Below are 19,046 nucleotides of genomic sequence, written 5' to 3' on the forward strand. Positions count from 1 at the left end.
GGTTTTCTGACACTGTTGTGAGTGTTCGTAGCCTATCGTTGATTACGCGCTCCCAAATTTTAAAAGTATGCGAGATTAATTTTATTATCCGTATCCGTATCCGTTTCCGTATCCGTATCCGTATCCCTATCCGTATCCCTATCTCTATCCCTATCGCTATCGCTATCGCTATCGCTAACGCTATGGCTATCGCTATCCCTATCGCTATCCCTATCGCTATCCCTATCCCTTATCAAGATAACACTAAGTTCTCGCGCTTTGTACACATATTTAAAGTCACATACAGGTCGAAAGCGATTAATTAACATTATTTTTACCTTTTTTCCCAACGTTTCGGCCAGGTTGCACTGGCCGTGGTCGCGGAAGACTGACGTCCCAGCAAAATGTCACCGGAGATGTAAACAACACAAAACTACCCGATATTAATTTATATAAATGTTCGGGGTAGACAAATAAATATAATTTACCCGCATGTAATTATTTACGACATCACATTAGAAACCTCAAAAATAACAGTACTTCTCCACTATTTAATGGATGTTATTATACATATAAACCTTCCTCTTGAATCACTCTATCTATTAAAAAAAACCGCATCAAAATCCGTTGCGTAGTTTCAAAGATTTAAGCATACAAAGGGACATAGGGACAGAGAAAGCGACTTTGTTTTATACTATGTAGTGACATCGCTATCCCTATCGCTATCCCTATCATTCATTCATTCATTCATTCATTTATTCCTTTATCAAACATAGTTTTACATGTCAACAAAATTACATATAAATACATTCTTCTTTGTTATTTTTTGTTATTAAGTGTCTACAGTCGGCACTTATAACTTACATAGTTAATACAAACATGCTGTCGAAGATACATTTCAATTTTATAATTCAAAATGGTTGGTATAGTGAACCAGTTCAAGAGTGCACGTCGTTGAAAAATTCGTCAACAGTGTAATACGCTTCAAGCATAAGTTTATTTTTAAGTTTATTTACGAATTTACGATTATCGCTATCCCTATCGCTATCCCTATCCCTTATCAAGATAACACTAAGTTCTCGCGCTTTGTACACATATTTAAAGTCACATACAGACAGGTCGAATGCGATTAATTAACATTATTTTTACCTTTTTTCCCAACGTTTCGGCCAGGTTGCACTGGCCGTGGTCGCGGAAGACTGACGTCCCAGCAAAATGTCACCCCATGTAAACAACACAAAACTACCCGATATTAATTTATATAAATGTTCGGGGTAGACAAATAAATATAATCTACCCGCATGTAATTATTTACGACATCACATTAGAAACCTCAAAAATAACAGTACTTCTCCACTATTTAATGGATGTTATTATACATATAAACCTTCCTCTTGAATCACTCTATCTATTAAAAAAAACCGCATCTAAATCCGTTGCGTAGTTTCAAAGATTTAAGCATACAAAGGGACATAGGGACATAGGGACAGAAAAAGTGACTTTGTTTTATACTATGTAGTGATGTCTATAGGGGTTGGTCTGTGCAAAATATTTTTGAATATTAAAAAAAAAATATTCAGGAAAAATAACGGTAGCAAAAAAAAAGACCTCATCAGGATTTGAACCCTCTTGCTCCGTAGGCGGGGTCACTACCGAGAAGGCTAAGAGATTGTCAAACCGTTATGTACCTGCGATTGCAGCGCCACCTATCTTTTTTTTTATTTGTGCACTTCTGATACTTAAAGTTTTCGCTCCTTACCTCTAATCTCCATAGATCGATCGGTGGTGCTTGTCAAACTGTCAATTGTCATAATTAGGGCAACTAGTTTTGAATTGCATAATTGAATTTTGTATTTATCTTTGTCAATTACATCCTAATTACAAGTTTATGAATAAAACCTACTCTTATTTTGCATGTATATTGAATATATAGCTATGGAACTACCCCGAAAACTAATTGGTTCTCTGAGCCAATTCTGGAAGATTAATGTGTAAGCGATTTTGGAGTGGCGTAATTTATCCCTCGCTAAGTTAGGGAAAGGATTTCATTGCACATTTTGTTTGATTTAGTTTAGACATTAAACAGCTGTATGATTCTGTAGAAAAGCTTGTTTTTGTTAGTATTAGTTTAGAAAAAAGGAAGACAGACGTGGTCCGAAGCCGCTACAACTCAACAATGCGAGTACCCAAAGCACTAAATCCAAGACTCCAAAAGCAGCTTTTGTAAGTATTTTGACTAACAATTAATATTTACTTAAAGCACTGTTTTGTTTGCATTTTCTTGTTTTTTTAACTACCATTATTTTTCATAACTCTTAACCTTTTTTCATTTACATCAAAAGTATTCCTAATTATAAGTAAACAGACATAACATGTCCATGAGCCACAAATCATAAATTAGTTCTAAAGTTATCCATTTCTTTCTCATATCTTCATTACTGAGTAATAACCACAAAATTCCAACATAAATATAATTTCATTCCAAAGTTGCCTTTTGTCTTCTCAGAAAGTGTGTCCAATTATTGCTATGATTGCAACCACAGTTACCACAACATGATCATAAACAATTTCAGATTACGATTTGGTGTATATGAAACAGTATATCCTGTTGAGACAACTCCAAGCAGAACAGTCCCAGACCACATTGAGAAGCCGGAGTATGTGTTACAAAAACAGCCAACGGTGTTACCGGACAAAGCGGAAGTTAAAGATGTCAATCAGTTGCGAGGAATGAGAAGAAGCTGCAAGCTGGCTGCTAATATATTAGCTCATGTTCAGAAGAATATTTATGTGAGTGGCAAATACTAGCCAGTTACTATTCTGAAACAGTATATGGTGGCTTAAATTATTTTACACATGAAATTAAAATAAAGATAAAATAATAATATTTATTAGCAGAAATAAAAAAAAAGAAAGATTCCTATTTGACTTAAAAACAAGATTGTTTGCAAGACTAATGTAAAACTAATTTCAAATATGGAAAACACTATTGCATAACATAAATAAATAATACGGAAAGGCTTTCTATTTGTATTGCAATAAGCTAAACATCCAAATTATAAACAAATCGGTCTGGCAGCAGTCGGTAGTGACCCTGCCTGCTACACCGCTGGTCCCGATGGTTCAATACGATAAGAATCCCGGTAAGGGCATTTAGTTTTGTGTGATGAGCACAGATATTTGTTCCTGAGTCATGGATGTTTTCGAATATGTACAGTATGAAAGTATTTAAATATTAGTTATATATATCAGTTGTCTGAGTACCCACAACACAAGCCTTCTTGAGCTTCCCCGTGGGACCCCTCAGTCAATCTGTTATGTAAAAAAAAAAAAAATGTCCAATAATATTTATTTATTTATTTATTTATTCTATCAATATGTTACCCGGCATAATAATTATCAAATAATAACAAAAAATATTTTTTATGCTATGCAGAGCTTACATATTCAGCGCTTTTATAAATGTCAAAGCCAAAAACCTATGGCAAAAAAGTACCTCAAAGCTTAGTGCTTATGTTGTAAAACTTTCACTATTTTTCCAGCCAGGTATCACTACAGATGACATTGATGGAATGGTACACAAGTTAACAGTAGAAGCTGGAGCATATCCATCCCCGTTGCATTATAAAGGCTTTCCGAAGAGTGTATGCACCTCTGTTAACAATGTTGCTGTACATGGCATACCTGATCTGAGGCCACTGCGGGACGGTGACATTATAAACGTTGATATAACAGTAAGTCTGATAACAGTGATAACGCTGTGCTGGCACCAGTATGTCAATTCCTTACAAAATAATGTATAAGTGAATGGTGATCGCAATTGGTGGCCACTATCGGATGTAAGAAGTGCCTGGCATCCGTTGGCTCGTTGGGTGGACATTCGAAAGACTGCGGGGCATTTTGGATGAGATTTGCTCAGGACCGGGATAAATGGCGTACACCAAGGGAGGCCTATTCTCAGCAGTGGGCGATTAATGGCTGAAATGATGATGATGATGATCTCAATCGATTGTGGACCTTATTACATTACAATCAGATATAGAACTGAATGAGTTTCGTTTTAGTTTTTGCACTTATCATAATTGAGGTCACAGTGAAATGAAGTCAGTGTAGGTAGGTGTTAGGGTAACTCAAATTATTATTCAAATGATAGAAGCAAAATTTATTTTCATAATACCACTAAATAAATCAAATTTCCATACTGATTCATACCTGCTCCAGCAGTTATTGAAAATAAGCCTTACGGGAACTTGCATACAATTCATATTATCCTGATATGAGTGATATTAATTATAGCGTGATTGGACGACATTATATTTTTTTATATGGCTTACTGGATTTGCCAAGCGACCTGTCTATCTCTTTCTGTTTGTTACTTGTGTAAGCGAGACGGGTGATTGCGTGTTGCACGGCAAATCGCACCAATGTCTCCACATTGTGCTACTCTGCGGCGGCGCCACCATAATGAAATTCAACTAATTATATGTTAAAATGATGTTCGTAAGACGTACAGTATGTACGTATAATTTTATGACTGTACCTATAGCGGGAAACGAAATAATGGGCTTTTATTGTGGCGCCGCTGCAGAGGATGCTCTGCAGCGGCGCCACTCAGTTCTCATAGATAGATATGACATCATCTACTTTTTTCTCATGGAAATTGATGTACCAATGCTGTTTATTATGTACGTATTGAAAAAATCACTATAACTTAGTAAATTTATGTACTTTCAGTAATTCCGCATTCCGCCTGAACGGTATGAGCTAGTATGTAAGGAGGTGTACCTACGGGTAAGCGAGAGGAGATATGTTCCTTCCCGCTCGCTCCCGCGCTCGGCGCGTTTCGTTCTAGGTTTCAATAATTATTATTAAATTTATGCCCCTGTTGTACACTTTGCTTTTTACTTCGATTGCGAGGAATTAATTATATTTTTCTCGGCAATTTACACCACGAAATTGTCGTAAAGCGAAAGAACATAATAGGTACATAAGATAACCAATTCCCGCCAACTTTTTTTTCAACATGTGATCAGAGTTTCAGACGCTTGGTTTTTTGCCAAGTCAAAAATTTTTTAAACGATAAGTAATCGAATCCTATTTTATTTAATTTACTTAATTTAATGACAGAAAATACGGAATTCTAATAAATTATAGCAAAAATAAAATAACCTATCAAAGTTTTGTCACCTACACAATTTTATTGCTCAATAAAATTGTGCAATATGTTTTAACTGTTTGTCTCTTGAGACCGATTACCTTAGTCTTAGGCCGGCACGGCAACAGACAGTCTTAAAATTCATAATCTTAAAAAACAAGAGTGTGTGTGGACTAGGGCTTCCAAATACCGGACCTTATCCAATACCGGTATTCATTCCGGTATTGGCGATTTCAATTCCGGGATCCCGGTATTGAAATCGGGAAAATATAAAAACCAAGTAATTTGCTTAAAATAACAAATTTTATTCAAAATCTCGTTACTTTTCATGCGTGTTATATACTACAGCGGAATCTTGCCAATCCGACTTAGTGAGGTGTCAAATCGATTACATTTCCAACTTCATAAGTTTCGATTTCAACCCAAACGGTTCGCAAACTTATGTGGCCAAGTCCGTTCAACTTCTATTGTTTTTAAGTATACATAGTTCAAAGGGCTACGCCCTGTGCTCTTTATTTTTGTTATGAGTCCTCAGTCCCAAGTACGCAGTATAAAAGCAAACGGGAAAGAGCGCCAGATCTCTACTCAGGTGATTCTGTAAGTTAGATATCGCCGCCATATCGGACATTTCACAAGAAGACGCGGCTATAGCAAACCATGTTTTCTGCCAAATCGATCTCTTTAAGCTCGTGCGGAATAGAACCTTTTACATTTTAATAATAACAAGCCTTTGCATATATAACCAGATGGTTCAAACGGCATCCTTGCGACACTTACGTTTGTGGCTGTACAGCCCAATTCGATAGAGGATCCCTCGTCCGCACACACGGCAGGTGTATGCTCCCCCAGATGAGCGGGGTTTAGAGGCTTGCTCGTGACGCCTCATGCGTTTATCATTCAAGGAGGAGAACCAGGCATTGTCGTGCTTGGATTGAACGTCATGGACAACACGGCGCCACGTGGTTCGGTCTTCGGCCAGTCGTTGCCACGGGTCGCATGGAATATCAAATGTGACCATGTCACGCTTCACGCAATCTTTAAAGCGCAGCGTTGGCCGTCCGACCGGTCTTTTTGCATCTACAACATCTCCCAGCGTGGCAAACGAGTCCGCTCCATTCGATACACATGCCCGAGCCACCTCAATCGCCTCTTCTTTAGTATGGCTGTGATACTAGGAAGCTGCTGTGGCTCATTCATGCTGTGTTACATTTTATAGTCAGTGTTAATGGTGTAGTTGTGCTGTAGGTTTAACTATAATATCACTTTATTAAATAACAAGCATTAAGAAGCATTTCTCGATTATAGTTTCATCATTGACTTTTGAAATTAGAACATGAGATGATTTTTTTTTAGAAACACATTGTAATCAATATCTGTGGTACAATTTAGTGGTATTTTTGTATTTCGTGGCGCTAGAGGCGCTAATGCACTAATAAAATAAATCCGCCAAATCATTGAACAATTAGCCAAAAAAGCTGAATTGTCCGACATAGATTATCAAAAATCACATTAAGAAATAATCTATGGAATCACACATTACTTTGCGGAAATCCATGATAATCAAAATCAAAAAGATTATCCGCGGAATAGGAACACTTAATTTACGGATTAGAAAAGTATTTTTCTTGATTTTGATAGTTAAGGAGTGATTTCCCAATTTCGGTACTAAGTATAGGGAATGTTATGTACGGCAAAGTTTTGAGCTAGATAGAGTTCAACACACTAACGCACACGCATAGTAAAAATAGAGTAGCTACGGTATACGTTAGTTCGTATGCATTAACCAATTTTTTGAAAAGTTATATCTATGATATAGATGCATCAAGGCGATTTGTTTACAGAGGATTTGTGTCCTGTTGCAACTACGTTTGATGTGTTGCTCCTCTGTCACACTTACGTGCGAATTCACAAGTGCGACAAATGTGTCAAAAAATGTTCGCGGCCGACCCTCCTCAATGAATGCTTTTGACACGTATCTTTAATTCTTTATCTAGCTAATCATCGAAAAAACAATCATTTTCATACAAATATTGCAAAAACACCAAACAGAGAATGTGTCAAATCGAAAAACGAGAGCAAGAAGAAGATTTACGCGTGTAGTAACCATCGTGATGCAGAAATTTAACGTTTTTGATGAGTGATTTACGTTCATTTGGTAGTTACTAAAAATACCGGGATCCCGGTATTACTAAATTAAATACAGGTATTGAAATGTGCCCAAAAAAAGGCGGGATCCCGGGATCCCGTGATACCGGGATCCCGGTATTGGAAGCCCTAGTGTGGACGGTCGCGAAATTGTATGGAACTCCGTGCACTCGATCTGATTTTTGTACTGATTATGGCTTCCCACAGACAGTCTTAAAAATTCATAATCTTAAAAAAAAATTGTATGCAAATTGACACTGACAGATCTGTCAGTGTCTTGTCAGTGTCAGTTTGAACTGTCAGATTGCATACAAGTTTTTTTTAAGATTATGAATTTTTAAGACTGTCTGTGGGAAGCCTATGACTTTATCAAATTATGAATTTTAAGACTGTCTGTTGCCGTGCCGGCCTAAGACTAAGGTAATCGGTCTCAAGAGACAAACAGTTAAAACATATTGCACAATTTTATTGAGCAATAAAATTGTGTAGGTGACAAAACTTTGATAGGTTATTTTATTTTTGCTATAATTTATTAGAATTCCGTATTTTCTGTCATTAAATTAAGTAAATTAAATAAAATAGGATTCGATTACTTATCGTTTAAAAAATTTTTGACTTGGCAAAAAACCAAGCGTCTGAAACTCTGATCACATGTTGAAAAAAAAGTTGGCGGGAATTGGTTATCTTATATACCTATTATGTTCTTTCGCTTTACGACAATTTCGTGGTGTAAATTGCCGAGAAAAATATAATTAATTCCTCGCAATCGAAGTAAAAAGCAAAGTGTACAACAGGGGCATAAATTTAATAATAATTATTGAAACCTAGAACGAAACGCGCCGAGCGCGGGAGCGAGCGGGAAGGAACATATCTCCCTCTCGCTTACCCGTAAGTACACCTCCTTACATACTAGCTCATACCGTTCAGGCGGAATGCGGAATTACTGAAAGTACATAAATTTACTAAGTTATAGTGATTTTTTCAATACGTACATAATAAACAGCATTGGTACATCAATTTCCATGAGAAAAAAGTAGATGATGTCATATCTATCTATGAGAACTGAGTGGCGCCGCTGCAGAGCATCCTCTGCAGCGGCGCCACAATAAAAGCCCATTATTTCGTTTCCCGCTATAGGTACAGTCATAAAATTATACGTACATACTGTACGTCTTACGAACATCATTTTAACATATAATTAGTTGAATTTCATTATGGTGGCGCCGCCGCAGAGTAGCACACGTAAGTTGATTATTATATTTCAGACCACTTTGTCAGTTAAAAAAGGCGCGAAATTCAAATTTTCTAATGGAGTTCGGCTCATACGCTGGTATTTTTTTTATTTTAAACCCTATTTTTCTGATAAAAGGAATGTTTTGAACAGCTAACCGAGGGCCGCCATCTTGCCGAGCAAATTTGCTCGGGCGAGGCAAACGTGCGCGCATTGAGCACGGACGTTTGCCTCGCGAGGCGTGCAGCCAGTGTGCACCCGGCTATTACTTATTCATCTTAATCTTGAAACGTCTAAAGACTCTTGTTAACATAAGTAACCTACTTAGCAAGCATTAGGACCCGTGCTACATACCGGTATCTTTCCGTTTCCTTTCGATCTTTGACTTATTTTTTTTTTAATTCGAAAACTCATAGTTTTTGCGTAAATACATTATTCTACTTTCCTACAAAAAAGCATAAAATGTTTCCGTTCCTGCTACTAAGGCGTATTCCTAAAGTACTTACTTAAATAACATTAAAAAAATATATCAAAGATGTTTATATTTTACTTTACAGGCAATCAAAACGTGTGGCCCAGAAGTGCCATTTAGCGAAATAGGAGCATCGATATTTAGACATTCGAAAAGAAATGGACTGACAGTGCTGCCCGCTTTCATAGGCCACGGTATTGGAAGATATTTCCATGGCCCCCCAGATATTTACCACACGTGTAAGTATATACGTATTTGACATTAGTTTTTTCAGATACCATCACAAAATATATATTATGGTGTTGGTGTAGGGGGAACTAACCTAAAGGAACATTAAAATAATCTTAGATTGTGTGTGTGTAATAGACGTACTTTAGGAGCCAGTTAATATGCACACGTCTTGCGAGCAGTGTGCCGCCATTCATAAGAATCTGTATATTTCAACGCTCATTGTGCACTGAAAGTCTACGCTCATGCACGCATTCAGTGTAGACAAATCTTTATCCTTTTTCACATCACTTGGTCTGTGCAACAAATCATCATCCTCCTTGCGTTATCCCGGCATTTGCCACGGTTCAGCCTGGGGTCCGCTTTGACCACTAATCCCAAGATTTGGCGTAGGCACTAGTTTTACGAAAGCGACCGCCATCTGACCTTCCAACCCGAAGGGTAACTAGGCCTTATTGGAATTAGTCCGGTTTCCTCACGATGGTTTTATTCACCGTAAAGCGACTGGAAAATATCAAATGACATTTCGCACATAAGTTCTGAAAAACTCATTGATTCGAGCCGGGGTCCGAACCCGCGACCTCCGGATCGAAAGTCGCACGCTCTTACCGTTAGGCGTTGCGCTTTGGTCTGTGCAACAAATATCATAAATACCTAATTAAATATACATCACTATCGCCCGAATCAAGATCAAGAAGAGATAAACACACTGTCGTCTGTTTCGTGCAACATTAAAAAATAATTAATAGGAAACCAGAAATAGTTATTTGTTATACAGGGGAGCAAAGTTGTATTCACAGAAAAGCAACTGGCAAAATAAAAATCAAATAACATTTAACAAAGTTGTATTTAAACGCCGAGTGTGGAATTGAAAAACGAGCAAGTGAAAGGATTCTATAGTTGAACCACGAGCGAAGCGAGTGGTTCGAGAATAGAATCCTGAACTTGCGAGTTTTTTAACACACGAGAAGTAAAATACATTTGCACCCGAGTGTAACACAAAACTTTTCCCCTTACTATAGCGAGGAAACTACAACGCAAAAAATGCGTTTATCACTGCTTCCAGTAGTTCCACAGATGGTAAATCATCTTTATTACTAGATTCACCTGTTTTTATCAATTTTAAAGCAGTTAATTTGACTTTATTCTAGTGGATAAAATGCGTTTTTAGGTCAGAAATTAGCTAGTTTACATTACATCAGACTAGTGAATAAAATGCGAATCCGTTTTACGCCATGTATAGTGCTTTTCTCAAACATACAATGAAATAAAAAAAAATTAAAGGACAGAACACGTCCTCTGTTTGCGCCCAAAAAGCGAGCCCTAAGGAAGTAAAGACAATATTTCATTGCATGTTTGAGAAAAAATCATTACAACGAGCCGGGGTTCGCCCGCGACTGAAAGTAGCACGCTCTTACCGCTAGGCTACCGCTTAATAAGTGTAAATGACGATATTTTTCTTTCCAGTAAACCGCTACCGTGGCCGAATGAGACCAGGCATGACCTTCACCATCGAACCTGTCCTCTCACATGGCAGTAAGCACACACTCATACTCCCTGATGGGTGGACGGTTGTCACAGAAGATGGCGCTAGGAGCGCGCAAGCGGAACACACAGTTCTAGTCACGGAGGATGGTGCTGAGATCCTTACCAAGTAGTTGTTAGTTTATTAATGTTATGACTTATGTTTATACATGTTGCCTAAAGGCAAAGAAATAGTACCTACAGTCTGCACGCGACTTCAAGGCCAGGCCCGAAAGAGATTTTCGGCCGCAAACTAAGTTGTATGAAGTCGCGGCCGGCCAGTCTCAGTCGGACCTTACTTCAAGGGAATCGATACGAATGCCCTTGCCTTGTCTTGAGGCCACTTGCATACGTCCGTTATTTCCATCGGATAATATATATATACAGTGTGGAAAAATCGAATGCCACATCAATGGCAACTACCTTAAATATTGTAAATAGCACATTTTGTGTAAGGGAGACTTTGCTTTGTTTTTAAAAACAATAAATTCTGCATTTAAGGATTTATGAAAAATCGCTTGCCTCAGTCGGGACTCGAACCGGTCAAATGTGACAAAAAATAACGTGCCGTATTCTATGATGCAGATTGAAAGGGTTACTGTCGTTACTGATAAGGTTCATTTTTCTTTAAATAACAAATACAATCAGAATAACGGAAGGCCATGAAAATTTGGCACGTTATTTTTTGTCACATTTGACCGGTTCGAGTCCCAACTGAGGCAAGCGATTTTTCATAAATCCTTAAATGCAGAATTTATTGTTTTTAAAAACAAAGGAAAGTCTCCCTTACACAAAATGTGCTACTTACAATATTTAAGGTAGTTGCTATCCATGTGGCATTCGATTTTTCCACCCTGTATATATATTATCCGCTTTCAGCGATTGTCTTTTAATATTTTGAGGAAAGACATTATATTGCTTTGATGTAGCTGGCGATTAGTAACACGGTCCGGTGTCCAGTGAAAACATCGAACGTCTACAAGCGGCCTTAGGCAGCGTTCCCACTTATGCGTCGCGTGTCTCGGGGCGCGCAAGGGGCGTCCGCGCCACGCCGCTTAAGTGTAATTCAAAAAGCGTCTCCTCAGTTCATTTTGTATAGGAAGGACGTAAGGCGCGCCGCCAAGCGGCGCGGCGCGCGCCCCGCCGCCGCCACGCCACCTGCCACGCTGCCTTAGTTTGTTCGTCTATTATCTACTTGTCTATAGAGGCAAATAACGAAAATTAAAGATTCGCCGTAGCTGTAGTCATAGTAGGTTGGTACCTGAACTGTTTAGTTTCAAAGTGATGCACAAACATGAGAGGTCTGAAATGTATGTTGAAATTAGGTTAATTTATAGCAAAACTGCCAACAAATCATACCAAATATTTTTAGTGCAATAGTAAAAAATGTAGTTGTTCTTTGTTATCTACATTTACTTGTATGTCTACGTAGCATTAGTAGCCAATTTTATGTAAATAAAACAAAGGAAATCAGCGTGTGGTGTTTTATTTTTTGCAATCTTAAAATAAAAACATGTAGCTTGGTACATTAAAAGCACAAGCCCAATTTATCACTCAGTCAGTCAATAGATAAAATTTTAAAGGCGTAGAAGGAAGGTATCGATTGAATTCATAACAATAATAATTGCGGGTTGCTGTAGAAACGAGTTTATGTTAAAGACTGTCAACGTTCATACAATTTTGAGTTCCATCGATCGAACTACTCATAGAAAATCAATCAACGTAGGTAATTGACAAAACAAAACTGTCATACCATAAGAGAGAAAATATATTCTACAACTGCTACTCAGAAATCACTAATGCCAGGTGTTCTTTTTGTAGGTACGTAGGTAAATATGATGTTTTAGAAAAACCAGAAGTTGTATAAATAAATATAGGAATATTTTTATGCTATACGAGTACCGTGTTAGTGGTTAAAATTTAAAATAGGTAGATCCAAACTGTTCAATCTTGACATTGTATAAGGAACACACATCGGAACAGTGGCGACATCTATACTCAACTCTACAAAGGTACAGTCAAACAATTGGAACCCTAGGCCACTGTAGAACTATGTCATTAGTGATGATATAAATTAGCTTGTAAGAAATCTCTTACTGCTTGTCATTTTGACATGGTTATAGAGTGGCCTAGGGTACAATTGATTGACTGTACACGATGTTGTATGGGGTAAACAGTCTTTACAATATACTGGTTTCTAGTTAAGGTTTACAGGTCAAAGGCGTAACCAGTGGGACGTTACACCCCCGGCACCAGATTCCTACACAATGGGTTCCACCACAGTCAGATTGGTCCCAACTATTAAACCAGCTACGCCTTCATAAAAATTCTAATAGACGGCCGTACCGGACTACGAACTAAGTACGGGCATATTCGTGAGGAAAGTGGTCGCCGTCGTCCGAAAATGGTGAAACCGAAAAAGATATGCTGATCGGACCATAGCCGCGGCCCGGTACACCCCTCTGTTAGTGCTATAATAAATATAGGTGCTTATTTAAGTGTTAACAATACATCCTTAAGAGTAGAGAAGAGGAATTATGACTAGATTAATAGATTTTTAGATCAGTAGATGTAATAAAATTGAGTACATTTTTATACAAATAAGCCACAAAAGCATATCCAGCAAAAATATTGCAGAATGCAACCATCGAAACACATCTAATAAGGTAAGACCTATATACTTAAACTAGTAAAATTTGAACACAGATAGTAAACCCTGCAGAAATATTTCAAATAAATGCAAAATCTAATTATATTAAAATCCAACAATAAAAGACATGTGCTTATAGTTCTTAGCCTTAACTAACTTTAAATATACTATTATACTGGAAGTTATAGAGGGGCTTTTGCGAAAATATTCACTTCTCTCAAATCTAAGGTCCATTGCATAACCACTTGAAATGTCTTTTGTGGGTACTATATTAATAGGGCATGTTTACATGGTTGATATGATGATTGGCTGTTTTTAGTTCTTTTGAGCTGCTTTGTTTTTTTAAACGCTTCTGACTAAACGTGATAATGGTTGTGCCCTAAAAACTACTAGTTGTTATACAACAGAGCTCTTTATATCGTCATCATCAAGAACTTTCAAACCAGAACAAGGGTGTCTATAACAGGCTTATATCTTAAGGTTTATTAAGTGTAATAGCAAGTATGGGGCTTTTCCTATGCCCAAGTTGAAAATGGTTATTTAGATAGGTAATAGTATGTATAATAAAGTAGATTATATGTATATTTCCTGCCCTGTGGACTCAAAAAGTTTTAGAATTAATCAATGGCAGGCAGGTCGAAGTTTTTTTTATTATTGGGTAAAAGGACGAAAGTTTATGAGCAAGGGAATATAATCACTATTGCGACGTGCAAGAGTACCAAATTACATTGTCCGATTTCAATGACATGTCGCACGAAGCTTTAACATATGTGTTCATAAAATATAGAAATTTACGTAACGTAACACAACACTTATCCCGATGCACTTACGCAAATATTTTTTAACAATATGCAGTTTCACTTTTAACTTACGCTATGTAATATTTGAGATTATACTCTTAATATCTGCTAAGGGTGCTAGGGCAGGATAAAAAGAGTGTATAAAAGTTGATACAAAAATTATTCAATAGATTTAACAACATACAAAAGCTACTTCGTGACCGTTTACGCTACTACATATAATAAATTACTTAAACTTTAATTTATCACTCAAGGTAACATACAATACAATCCGTAAACAAGGATTACTTCTCCAGTCGAAACGAGAACAAGAGGTAGAGATAAAATATACTCTTTATAATTTAACGGAACAGAAGAACAATAAACTTTAAAGACATGATATAATACCTATGTTAGGGTAACATGCCCTAACATTAGCCAGTTTTATAAAATCAGCCACCAAAGTTACCCATTCTCCTTACGTTATACAGAATTTTTACCATGGCATGGAGGCACTAGTTTTACGAAAGTTAATGCCACCTGACGTTCTAACATTGGAATAAGTCCTGTTTCCTCACATTCATTTGATCACATTTTTCCTTCACCGAAAAGAAATTGGTCAATATCATTCCGGAACAGTAATTGATACGAGCTGAGATTTGAACCCGCGATCTCCTACGTTTTTATAGCCACTAAAATAAATTCGGAGAACTGACCAATGTTAGCACAAGTTCCCCTTACTATACTTACACGCTTTTATAAAATTGAGATGTAAAGCACTAGCATCTCTGTAAATCTACTAAGTTATTTTAGAATTCTTCTATCTAAATACAGGCATCAGCTTATCTTTAAGGAATAGAAATATTTGATAACATTTATGTAATAATTCAATGTTGAATACATACTTCTATTCAATAATTAGAGAATTCATTGGTCAACAGTCCTATGTATGTTACACACTAATTTTATATTGAAGGAATTAAAAATTGTTAATGAACATAAGAAACTGTTAACTAATATGGTACATAGAAATTTGACCAATAAGTGGCTTTAAAATGAGTGGATATTGATAGTTATTGTGCAAGACACATCTTCGTGTGATAGTGTGGGCAAATTGAAATCACTGTGCTCTGAATATTTATAAGCTATTAGATTGACTTTATGTAATAATGGTTGAACTAAAAAGTAATTAAATAATCACAAGAACAACAAAGTAATAACAAAGATTATTACAACATAATCAACTAAAACCATGACCTGTCATGGAAATTTAAAAATAAAAAATGCGCCATTTGACTATCTAATGGTGTTGTCTGCCGGAGTACTAATTAGGCAGGTCCACACAGAGCAAGCACTACCGAACTTCAGCCAAGGCAATTAACAGTTTTTCCTCTAACTAGCAACCTATCTCATCTGAACCAAGTCCAAATTAGCCGTTTACCACAGAAGGACATTGCCTGACTATTTGCTCTGTATGGACCTGCCTAATTTTCCTGACAACCTTCTCAACATTCAAAATGTATATGATATAATGTTGCTACTGATTCTCTCAGGCAGGCAAGCACCATAACTGATTCTTGTTTGTACTACTTTTCTATCTTATAAAACCGTTGCACAAATTCAGTCAGACTCAAAACCTGGCCCAATCCTGATCCAATATCCATGTTGATGTACTCATCTAGGTTGTTTGTGGCCACTGAAAAAGTAAAGATTTAAATGTTAATACAAGTCCAACATAAAATAAACTACTGTTGAATGATATAGTTATAATATATGACAACCCAAGTAACTTCATAAATCAATTGAAATTGAAACAAAAATATTAGAGTTATCCCTGACCTCATATGTTCTAAATAATCATTTGAGTACCTGAAGTGCAGATGGCGGGATATGGAGGTGGGGGCTTAATCCATGAACCATCAGGTCTCTTCATGTGACGACGATCAGAGGCAAAATGTTGCAAGAATTGTTTTGCAGGCACAACACGAAAGAATCTAAAAGAAAATAGAAGATTAATTGTTTTACATAAAGTAATATTTTAAAGTTTAAACATCTCTATGATAGTTCTAAGAAGGCTGTAAGAGGTTTGCAACTTCTAGCCATCGCAAGGAACAGGTTATGACAAAGTGTTAATTGCTTACCTGTGGAAGTCTGACTTCAACACCTGATCTGTTCGAAATGTCTCAGTGACATATTTATGGAAGAATGTTGGAAAAGGCAACTCAGAGTCCAGATCATAAACAAGGCAAGTCTTGCAGTCCCAAGAGTACAAGAATATCACATGATAGTCCTGGAACACAAATATCAGGTTTGAAAAATTACAACCACTAGTATTTATTTACTAGTTATTTGGCGCGCCACCAAACGAGGACAATGCGTAAGTTAAAGTAAGCGTGACACAAATAATTGCACACACCCATATGACGAGACGATCTTCCTCGCGCCCAGCCCTTTGTTTCCAGAGAGGCACCGTGCGGCAAGGATTAGATATAAATACCACGAAGCACCGATCCAACTCCTCCGGTATTCTTAGTGATACATCCTGACACAATTTCCATACATTTTCTTCACTGTAACAATAATAAAATATACCATAAGACAAACAACCCAAATAAACGTAACAAATAAGATGATACACGACAAAATATTCCATACCAATAACAAGACACGTATGAACACTCTGCTTGCTTGGAAAATAGGGGTTTAAGAGTTTTATCGTTCATTTTAATGTTTTCATTTTTGGTCAAATGTACTTGAGCGTTGACCGACATTTTGACAGATTGCAAGTTCTTTGTTTTGATTCACTACCTTTGAAATCGATCCGGCGCATGTCGAATCCAAAGCATAATCTACTGAAGAATCATAACGTTGTTTCGTAGTATAGGAATGAAAATAAATATGCTAGAAAAAATTTAGTTTTCGAGAAATTAATTTAAATTCTTAAAAAAAAACACATTTTGACTTTTTCTGGCCGAATTTCACAATGGACACCATGACATCGTGTACTCCATACCTATAAGTACGACTCAGGAGATCATCTGTTAAACATATTGGCGTTTTGTTTCATTGTCGTGTACTGGCAACAATACTTGTTTCACCACACGGATTGACGATTGGATTGACCACCATTTTCCTCTTCACATCGTCGCCCATTTTATTGTTTTGTGGCTAGTTGGTGGTTTTTATTTCAAAGCCAGCTGTTATCTTTTAGTTGTTTTCAAAGTTCCTTTCATTGTGCATAAAGGGTGGGCGGTGCGTTGTCTTAGGTTTCGGCCGGACTAGCGTATCGTCCGGACTTTGTGCCACTAAGAAGACCAAATTTCGAGATTTCGACCTTGTGGTACTAATATAATCAAGCCACGATGACCCGTAAGTAATTCTTTAAATTAGTACTATTATATGAAGATACTGAACTATTTCTTATGTCTTCCTTCAGAAAGCTTTACATCCGATACCGATCTTTCTGCTTATGATCTAATTTCATGGAATAATCTAGAGTCAGAGCAACGTACACAAAAGCCTTCGTCACCAGAGAATTCTTACAATTATTAAATTTGTTATTGAACTGCGTTTGTTTACACAATAATGGTAATGTATATTACTTATGTGCAGTATTACTAGGCACAAGCTAAACAAAATAAATATGTTTTGCATTATTCATGAATACCTCTGCAAAGTAGTTTTTATAGTAATGATATGTGTGACTAATCAAACAGGTACAGCAATAAGTGTAACATGTTATTTGTTTAATTTGCAGGGGGAAATCAAAGAGATTTGGCTCGTGCTAAGAACCAGAAGAAGCAGCAGGAGTTAGCCAAGAAGAAAAATGCTAATGATAAAACAGGGCTGTCTTTATCTGAAAGGAAACATAGGTAAGCTTAATCATATATTACTTTTAAGCACATGAAGCAAAGTTGGTATATTTGTCTCCTCGTTAGGAAGAAAATAAAATAAATAGTTGTCCAACCACCATATTATCTCATCTTACTTAAATATACAACAATCCATAGTGCGCTTTTCTGACATATGCTTTATTTTTCTAAACCAAAATATAACCCTGTAAGTACTACATAAGGTTTTGTTTCCTCAAAGTAGATACATAGAGCGGAATTTGGAAACATAAACAAAACCATTTTACTTTCTAAACAATCCAATACATTCAAATTATTATATTAATGAATATTTATGATTGTGCCATGTTAACTATTATGATTCTGGTAATTTAAAAAAGTAATTTCATACAATAAGTTTTAAAATATTGCTTTTTTTGTTAATAGGGATGCTGAACTAATGCGAGAGAAGCAACGGAAAAAGGAGGAACAAGAGGGCCCCCACCAAAAACAAGCTGTAAATTAGTATTTTATTCTTATGAACAATCACAAGGAAATTAGTTTTTTGAAGAGGTGAAATGGTTCAAGTGATAACACAACAAGCAATTTAAATAAGAAATATTTGTATAATATTTTTTTTTATAATTCTTTGTTAATTATTCTGAGTTCCAAGTTCCAACATAAAGCTAATAATGCCACCATTAAGCTTTTTTCTTTATATTATAATAAGTAACAACTATTGTTCACAAGCTTTTCACAATATTATGATCTGAATAGTGTGCTAAATAACATCTTCTGTATCTTAGCATTTATGCAACTTCAAGTTAATTTGACTGAATATGTTTGTATGTATACTACTACTCAAAATACCCCTTTTTTGTACAATAAAGTATTAGAATAAGTACAAAATGTCTGTGTATATTATTTAATTTAGTCTAATCCTTTAATATAGGTAGCTGGAGCTAACCTGAGCTAAATAATTTTAACATTTTTGGTAAAAAAATGTGTATTTCATATTATGTACATGTAATGTATGAAATTTCCATTTTAATG

General features: G+C 36.4%; 3 protein-coding genes across 4 annotated transcripts; 2 read left to right on the top strand and 1 right to left on the bottom strand.

Annotated features, from left to right (window-relative positions):
* The first annotated feature begins 1,801 nt into the window (after positions 1-1,801).
* On the top strand, positions 1,802-11,149 carry LOC125225193 (methionine aminopeptidase 1D, mitochondrial-like). Its single transcript, XM_048128787.1, has 6 exons — positions 1,802-1,970; positions 2,050-2,202; positions 2,553-2,769; positions 3,522-3,776; positions 9,068-9,221; positions 10,678-11,149. The coding sequence occupies exons 1-6, from the start codon at positions 1,894-1,896 to the stop codon at positions 10,866-10,868; spliced, it is 1,047 nt and encodes a 348-aa protein (XP_047984744.1). The 5' UTR covers positions 1,802-1,893; the 3' UTR covers positions 10,869-11,149.
* A 1,055-nt stretch (positions 11,150-12,204) lies between these two features.
* LOC125225602 (protein N-terminal glutamine amidohydrolase) lies at positions 12,205-17,111 on the bottom strand. Of its 2 annotated transcripts, none has more exons than XM_048129381.1 (5): positions 16,972-17,111; positions 16,580-16,733; positions 16,305-16,453; positions 16,033-16,157; positions 12,205-15,859 (listed from the first exon to the last, which is right to left on the bottom strand). In XM_048129381.1, exons 1-5 carry the CDS (start codon positions 17,007-17,009, stop codon positions 15,750-15,752), a joined length of 576 nt encoding a protein of 191 aa, XP_047985338.1. In that variant the 5' UTR covers positions 17,010-17,111; the 3' UTR covers positions 12,205-15,749. The 2 variants fall into 2 exon arrangements, with proteins under 2 accessions (XP_047985338.1, XP_047985337.1); XM_048129380.1 differs by lacking the exon at positions 16,972-17,111 and adding an exon at positions 16,819-16,958.
* Positions 17,112-17,254: 143 nt separating this feature from the next.
* LOC125225541 (putative SERF-like protein) lies at positions 17,255-18,902 on the top strand. Its single transcript, XM_048129301.1, has 3 exons — positions 17,255-17,532; positions 17,921-18,035; positions 18,441-18,902. Exons 1-3 carry the CDS (start codon positions 17,526-17,528, stop codon positions 18,517-18,519), a joined length of 201 nt encoding a protein of 66 aa, XP_047985258.1. The 5' UTR covers positions 17,255-17,525; the 3' UTR covers positions 18,520-18,902.
* The last annotated feature ends 144 nt before the right edge of the window (positions 18,903-19,046 follow it).

The sequence above is a fragment of the Leguminivora glycinivorella genome, chromosome 4, assembly GCF_023078275.1.
Source record: "Leguminivora glycinivorella isolate SPB_JAAS2020 chromosome 4, LegGlyc_1.1, whole genome shotgun sequence".
In the NCBI taxonomy this organism is placed as follows: domain Eukaryota; kingdom Metazoa; phylum Arthropoda; class Insecta; order Lepidoptera; family Tortricidae; genus Leguminivora; species Leguminivora glycinivorella.